Below are 7,966 nucleotides of genomic sequence, written 5' to 3'. Positions count from 1 at the left end.
GTCATAATGCTTCCTCTCAAGAGACAAGAACCTGCTTTTCACTTATGTAACTGAAAAGGAAGCCCCTTAGAGCCTTCCTGAACAATCTTTTCCTTGCTGGGAAGAAGGAAATTTCTTTTCCTACTTTCTTTGCAGAGGGTTTGAAGTAAGCAGAGGATATACCTAGAAACAGCCTTGGAATGTCATCTGAAAGGAAAGTGCACATGCAGCACGCATTTCTTGGCTGGGATTAATAGCTTATGTGCCAGCTTTCCTCCTGGAGTGATCAATGGCAAAGCATGCATTTAAAATCAGTGGGGACAAAAGATTAGGAGGTGAAGAAAAAGTCCTTTAAACCAAAAAGAAAAGAGAGATTGTGACAAGAAGAGGGGATGTCAGGTGGTTTGTTTGCTCACTCCTGTTGTTTTCTCAGTTATTTTTTTAACTCAAATAAGGCACAGCCAGGAAAGAACCAATAGTCTGCCCACCTTTTCTTTATGGTGGCTTGATAGTTTAATCTGCAATGGGTCCTAAGACATTTGAGCTCCACATATTTCCCAAACACCACGGCCCTCTGAGATTGTTGGTAGAGCAGTGGGTGGCCTGGCACTGGCTGCTTGCTTGTTTGAATGTTGTTCCCTGAAGTGGGGAGAGCGACTGCTGATAGGGCAGAGGGCAAGGGAGAGGGGCCTCTGCTTCTTTCCAGTGCTATTGGCTGGTTTTGTTTTCTGGCATCTATGAGACTCAAGCTTTGGAGAGCAGCCATCCAACATCCTGTTTTCACTGAATCTGTCTCTGCTCTTCCCAGCCTCTTCTCCTTTCTTCTGCTTGCAGAGTCGCTGCAATAGCACCAAGGTAAGAATATGAAATGACACTTCTTGGCTCATTTCTCACGTGGGGATTGTTATGCTTGAGCAAGTGGTATCTGGTATTCTAAGCAGATAAAGGCAAGCTTAGCTAGGATCTCAAAAACCCACTGTACCTCTGGAGAGAGCTAGGTATCGCAGGCCAATAATGCAACTCCAGATTTGCTGAGTGCTGAATTAATCTCACCTGCTTAGAATCACACTGCGTGGATTCCTGTGCAGCAAGCACTAAGCAATGCCTGCACACTTTTAGTCCTTAGGCTCAGCCCTGTTCTGGTTGAAGTCTGTGGAAGTTTAAGGATGAAGCTGCATCAAGACTCACGTGTGTTGGGCTTGGCAAGGACAGCAGATGTCATTCTCTTGTGGCAGTGAGTGTGACCAAGATGCAGCTTCCAGCTTTTTCTGATGGAGTTCTTTACGGCAGGCTGTCTCCCCTGGTGCAGGGCTTGTTTCGCTGCTGGTCCTGGATGGAAAGGTTTGTTGCTGAGGTCACCCTGTGGCTCTCATGCTCAGCACTTTTTGCAAAAAAGGGGGGAAGGACACCTGGAATTTCTGTGTGCATGGTCCCAGCACATTGAGCAGCCATCGCTGGGCAAGAAAGTCCAAGCAGGAAAGATAGACAGGTTTGTTCTGCTACGAGAGAAGGGCCAGTACTAGAAATGCAGGGCATAATGGGGATCTGAGCAACCTGATCTGGTCAGGGATGGCCCTGCTTGCTGGATGGATGGTTGGGCTGGATGACCTTTAAAGGTCCCTTCCAACTCAGTGTGTTCTATGTTTCTGTAAGAGAAAGTTGGATGGAAACTTGTAGGAATGAGGAGGGGACATGGAAAGATATAGACCAGAACCAGTCAGGGGTGGATACCTATGGGTGAAAAAGAGCCCTGTTTACTTTCTCAAGAACATCCTGTCCCTGTCCTGCTCCTGAGGATGCAGAGATCCTTGGTGTCCCTCCACGCTTAGAATAACGTTCATAAAGCAGGCCTCGAGTTTCTCCCAGATGTGTTGGACTGTGAAGACCAAAACAGAGAATGTATTACAGAAACCAAGTAACTGAACATGCTTTCCAGTGCAAGAGGCCTTGGCAGCAGGTTCTGGTGCTCTTCTGAGATGTCAGCCAGCCCTGATGGAGGAGGCATTATGTTCTGCATTTCTGTCTAGTCCAGCAATCCTGCATATAGATTCCAGGTAAGGAGCAGCTTCCTGCTGAGGGAAAGGTTATCTGGCTCAGAAGGACTCTGTGCAGGGAAGACTCAAGGGGAAAAAGCATAACTCAGACAACCTAAATATTCCCACCAGGCAGCAAGGTCTTGTGAAACTTGTTCTGCCAGGCTCAGGACAGGAGATGATGTTTAAAGACTTGTTTGGAGAATAAGCTCTTGAAGGCTGTTTTCCCTTTTTGACACATGGAGGTCTCTGCAAGAAACTGCTTATGGAGAAAGAAACTGCAGGTAGAGATGAAAGAACTAGATGAGGGGAGTGATAGTGGAAGGAATGTTTTGAGAATGAGAACTTTACCTGAACTGTGTTTGTTGCAATGATTGTCTGGGGTGTGTGAACAACTATGGTGAAACAGGTTCTGAACTGTGTGCTCTGTCCCCAGGAGGAGAAGCTGAGAGGGAGAGCAAAGCAAACCAGATGCCTGTTATTTTGTTTGATGCAATGATTTGAAATTAGAGAAAAGTAGATTTAGATTGGATGTTAGGAACAACTTCTGCACCATGAGGGGGGTGGAACACTGCAACAGGTTGCCCAGGGAGGTGGTGGGGGCCCCATCCTTAGAGACATTCCAAAGGCAGGCTTGATGGCACTCTGAGCAACCTGATCTAGCTAAAGATGCTTGCTGCAGGGGTGTTGGACTAGATGACATTTAAAGGTCCCTTCCAACCCAATGCTTTCTGTGATTTTATGATCTCCTGAAAAGTGCTCAGACAACATGGCCATGGAGCAGAGTCCAGAAACAGCCACTGAACATGATGGGGAGTGGCAAAAATGCATTCCTCCCTATAGGAGATGCAAGGCTCAGGTACAACAAGTGCTCTAAAAACGCTGGAAGGAGATACCCTGAAACCCTGTCTGCTCCAAAACTTGCTTTACTTTTAAAGGTCTGTGTTCTTCTCTCTTTGTCTGAAGATAAACAAGAGCCTATGAGGACTTGCACTTCCCTGCTCCCTCACAGATGGAATGCTCCAAGGAAAAAATCATCCTGAATATTGGGGGAGTCAGATATGAGACCTACAGCAGCACCCTCCAGACCTTCCCAGGGACCAAGCTGTGCAGCCTAACAGATCCCCGGGCCCCAAGCATCTATGACTATGATCCCACCACCAGAGAGTTCTTTTTTGATAGGAGTGCTGAGATCTTCAGCTGTGTGCTGAACTATTATAGGACCAAACATTTCCACTGCCCCATTGACACCTGTAGATCAGTCCTGGAAGAAGAGCTGGCTTTCTGGGAAATAGGAGAGGCACAGCTAGCGCCCTGCTGCTGGCTGAAGCTGAATAACAAAGTGGTGCAGACAGAGGAGCTTAACATCTGGGATGAAAACGAACAGAATGATGACCAGTGCCTCATAGTCCAGACAGAAAGAAGGGACTTCAGCTGGCGAACCAGGTGGCAGCCAAAGATTTGGTCTATGTTTGAGAAGCCCTTTTCCTCGCTCAGTGCTAAGGTAATCCTGTAGGTGGAGATGGACACAGCCTGTGTCCTCTGGGATTACTGGAATGGGTCCATGAGAAGTGATTATGGGTTCATAGCTTTGATAAGTATGCTCTGAGTCCTGGGTTAAAAGCTAAAAGACGATTCTCTCTGCTCATTAGCAACTGCTTCCTTCTGCTCTCCTGTTCCTACCCCTCTTCTCTGTACAAAATGCACCCCCCATGCCTCTTTAAAATGTCAGGCATGTAGAGCAACAAAACTCAGAGGCTGCAGAAGAGGTTTTCTGTGCTGCTGCTATTTCTAGAGCAAACATTAAGTGCTGAAGAGCCCCTCAGTGTGGGTCTGTTGCATTACTCCAGCTATGGGACATCTCCCCTTCCTCACAACCTCCGCTGCAGGAGTGCAGGTGATGGGTTTTTTTTTACCTTCCATTCTGACCCTCTCTATTATTTTTCAAAAGCACTCCATGTGAGCAAAATGATGGTTAGTCTGGGAGTGTACTGTGCCTGTGAAGGAGATCTTGGGGTTGTGGAGGGGCACTGAGGTTGGGTGGTATGTGCTGGTCAAACTAATCACATATGTGCCCCTTCCTCCCTCTGCAGTGTTTGGCTTTTGTTTCTCTGCTCTTCATCGTTGGAATTGTCATCATATTCTGTGAGGAGACCAAGGCACAATTTGAGTTCTTCACTGCTAACTTCACCTCTGTTGGCTATTCTGAGGTGTCCCACAATGACCACGAACCCTATTACCACCAGGCTGCCTACTTGCTTCATCTGGAGCTTGTCTGCGTCCTCTGGTTCACCTTTGAGTTCTCTGTGCGATTTTGCTGTTGCCCAGACAAGAAGTCATTCTTCCAAAATCCCCTAAATGTGGTTGACTTCCTCTCCCTCTTCCCAGTTTATGTTGAGCTTTTTGTGGCTGGGCAGATTCAGAGAATGCCAAGCCTGGGGCTTTGGCTGGGCTTTGTTCGCATTATCTATCTCCTCAAGCTCCTGAAGATATCCAAGCTGATAGAGACACCACTGATCCTCAAGGTCCTGTGCTACACCCTCAAGTCTATCCTCAGAGAGATTTGCATCCTGCTGATGATTCTGGCCTTTGAAACGCTCTTCTTTGGCTCTCTCTTTTTCTATGGGGAGTTGCTAGGTAGCCACCCCTCCTACACAGGGGAGCTGCACTTGACTGACATTCTCGTTTGCTTCTGGTGGGCTTTGATCACACTCACCACAGTGGGCTATGGAGATATTATCCCTCTCACCACGTTTGGCCAAGTGACAGCAGCCTTAGCTGCAATATTTGGCATGTTAACTATCATCATCCCAATACCCATCTTCCTGGTGAAGTTTAAAAGCTACTATGACATTGCTATCTTCAAACAGAAGCTGGAAAGAAACAAGAAACGTTAGCACTGCAGAACCTCTGTCCCCCTTTGCCTTCAGCAATAAACCTTCAGCCTGGTTTATTCCCTTTGATGGGAAGGGGGTGCAAATAGTTCTCACTGCAGTTTGCTTGCTGCCTTAGCACATTTCAAACCATTGGTGGGGTGAGGCCTCAGGCAGTGCTTGATACACAGCTGATCAGACCTGTTGAAATCCACGGGTCTTTCCCACATTGTGCTTCATCCCATGCTCTTTTTACATGCCACAGTTCCCTCTCTCATCCAGCTGTTCAGAGACATGCTGTGGTGCTGCATTTCAACCTCAATGGGCAGCTCATAGTCCAGCTCCATGACAGGGGGCCACAGCATATTCCCTCAGCTGCCATGCGACCCATGGTGCCAGCTCTGCCCTCCTCTGCCTGACAGCCCACAGCCTCATTTTGCATGCTGGGAAAGAAGATTTGTGCAACATCCTGCTCTGACAGCCAGGAGGGAGTATGGCTGTGGGGTTTTGTTTAACATTGCTCTGTTTCCTCATTTGACATCAACAAACTCACAGCCAGATGTAAAGGTGGCAGCAGGCTGACCCAGCTGACTGTGCTCCTGAGAGCCAGCTCTGCCTTGTGGGCTCCCAGGAACTGCTGCAGCTTTTGGGTAGCAGCAAGGGAGTCATCCAGCAGCAAATCCTTTTGGGCCCTGCAACCTTTCACAGGATCACAGGATGTTAGGGGTTGGAAGGGATCTCCAAAGGTCCTAGAGTCCAACCCCCCTGCCGGAGCAGGACCATGGAATCCAGCACAGGAACACATCCAGATGGGTCTTGAAAGTCTCCAGAGAAGGAAACTCCACAACCCCTCTGGAGAACCTGTTCCAGTGCTCTGTGACCCTCACAGCGAAGAAGTTCCTCCTCATGTTGAGGTGGAACCTCCTGTGCTGGAGTTTATATCCTTTGAGCCCAGTATGATCAGAGTTTCTCTGGATGCTTCCTGTGGATCAACACATTTCAGCAGTAACAAAAAAATCACTGTGCTCTAGCCAAACTATCTATGTGACATGGGTTTTTTTGCTGTTCAGAAGGAAGAACATGATCTACACTACTCAGTAGCATTTTAACATCCTTTAGGCATAAACTAGGAATATTTCTCTTTTAACTGGGTAGTCTGAAGTGTTACCTACCTTTAATTTTGACATAACAGACACTGTTGAGGTACAGAATGATGTGCTAGGATGGTTTTGTTTAGTAAGTAGAAATTCCTGCAGACAACAACACTTGTGTAGTTCAGTTTCATGAAGGCTGTGTTTTAATTGCCACTTTGAGTAAGTTCTTTCTGTCGCTGTGACTTCTCTGTTCAGGATAAGATCTTAAGGATGCTTTGTCTTCTTCTGAAACACCAGGTAATTTCCCTGTGTTCCAGTGCAATTACAGTTAATTAGGTTTTGTCTGAAGGGAAAGAAGGAACACTAAAGACATCTCAAGCACAAAGCACATGAGGAGTTGGAGAGACCCTGGCAGTAGAAGGAAGGTTTAGGGTGCTCTCCACCCACCTATGCTGTATGTATCACAGTATCACAGTATCACAAAGGTTGGAAGAGACCCCAAGGATCATCGAGTCCAACCTGTCTCCACAGACCTCATGACTAGACCATGGCACCAAGTCCCACATCCAATCTCCTCTTAAACACCTCCAGGGACTGTAGAGATGGGGGAGACAGCAAGGCAAAACCATGCATGCTGGTGCACAGGAATTGTTCTTCATTAGATCAAAGTGGTTCTGGGCTTTCTGTGGATACAAATAATCTTCCTGCAAATTCATATTAATTACAACAAGCTCCTGGTCTGAGCTAGACCAGAACCAATTCTCTTCAGTGATTTGACTTCTCAGCTCAGTCTCTCCTCAGTGACAGCACTTTCTCCTTCAGAGCATGTTCTCACACAGTGTCTGCTGCCAGCAGCGATAATGTGGATGATTAGAGACACTGTCAAGGGCTGGGGTGCAGAAAGGCTCTTGCTTACTCTTGCTTCTGTGCAGACCAAGGTCACTGCTAAACTTTGTGCCCCAAGTTGTGGTGCAGTCAGCAAAAGGTGGTACCTGTGAGGAGAAGCAGACAGGGCAGGTGACACTGAACTGACCAACAATGGATTCCATCCCACGGACATCATATTCAGTGTAAAGCTGAGGGATCATGAGGGTCAAGCCTCTTCTTCATGGGCCAGTCACCAAGAAGGATTTTGTTCTGCCTTTGATTCTGATCTGTGTGTTTGTGAATCCAGCTCCTGAATCTGGTTCTTCTTTGTCACTGAGCCCAGTTTGGGACTTCCCCAGTGCCTGCCCACAGCATCAGTAATGACTGTGACCAGTTGCCATCAGGGTGTCAGAACTGTGACTGGTTTGTATCCATTTTATTGCTATTATTTTCATTAAAGCTGTTTTAGTTTTCTTTTCCAAGCCATTGGCCTCTCTCCCTTATTCCTTTTCTTTCCCTTCTTAGGAACAGAGAGGGGTTAACAGAGTGTCTGTCACTTGTCTAGTGGCCAGCCCAGCTCTAACACCTGCTTGCTGCTGGTGGCAGGGATAATTGGTTAGATTAGTAGTTGTTGTTCAGTTAGAGAGCAACACATGGAAAATAATGATCTATGAAGTGTTGCTAAGCTTTAGTTGGATTTCAGTGCCTGGCTCTTGATCTTTGTAATGTAGATGTAGCCTCCTGGGGAAAGAGACTCATTTTCTGAGAGACAAAGTGCTGTATATATATATATGTATGAGGAAAACAATCACTAAAAGATACACTTAGCCTAGAGAAGAGTGCAGTGAATGGTATAATTCAGTCCAGAGAATAATCATCCAGCCAGGTTTCAAAGTGCCAAAGACAGGAACACATTATCTTGGCTACAAACCCACTCCTTCTCTGCTGACTCTTCTGCCCCCTTCCACCACCAGCTCAGGTGACAGGCTGAGCAGTGCAGGTGCTCCTGGCACAGAGTGGCCCCAGATTCCTCTCATGAGGGAGCCCTGGCAGCCCCCTGGCACCTCACCACCCACCCCCAGTATGTGTGTGCAGCCCATACCCAGAGCAGCAGGCCATG

General features: G+C 47.2%; 1 protein-coding gene across 4 annotated transcripts; it reads left to right on the top strand.

Annotated features, from left to right (window-relative positions):
- The first annotated feature begins 728 nt into the window (after positions 1–728).
- Positions 729–5,433, top strand: LOC104306393 (potassium voltage-gated channel subfamily C member 3-like). 4 transcript variants are annotated; one of them, XM_054169748.1, is made up of 4 exons: positions 737–834; positions 1,916–2,033; positions 2,979–3,516; positions 4,106–5,433. In XM_054169748.1, the coding sequence occupies exons 3-4, from the start codon at positions 3,025–3,027 to the stop codon at positions 4,907–4,909; spliced, it is 1,296 nt and encodes a 431-aa protein (XP_054025723.1). In that variant the 5' UTR covers positions 737–834; positions 1,916–2,033; positions 2,979–3,024; the 3' UTR covers positions 4,910–5,433. The 4 variants fall into 4 exon arrangements, with proteins under 4 accessions (XP_054025724.1, XP_054025723.1, XP_054025725.1 ...); XM_054169750.1 differs by lacking the exon at positions 1,916–2,033 and adding an exon at positions 2,770–2,871 and having other exon boundaries at positions 745–834; XM_054169749.1 differs by lacking the exon at positions 1,916–2,033 and having other exon boundaries at positions 729–834.
- The last annotated feature ends 2,533 nt before the right edge of the window (positions 5,434–7,966 follow it).

This window comes from Dryobates pubescens, chromosome 18 (genome assembly GCF_014839835.1).
Source record: "Dryobates pubescens isolate bDryPub1 chromosome 18, bDryPub1.pri, whole genome shotgun sequence".
NCBI lineage: Eukaryota > Metazoa > Chordata > Aves > Piciformes > Picidae > Dryobates > Dryobates pubescens.
The sequence above is the reverse complement of the archived record's forward strand: the minus strand, read 5'-3'. Positions and strand labels throughout refer to the sequence as shown.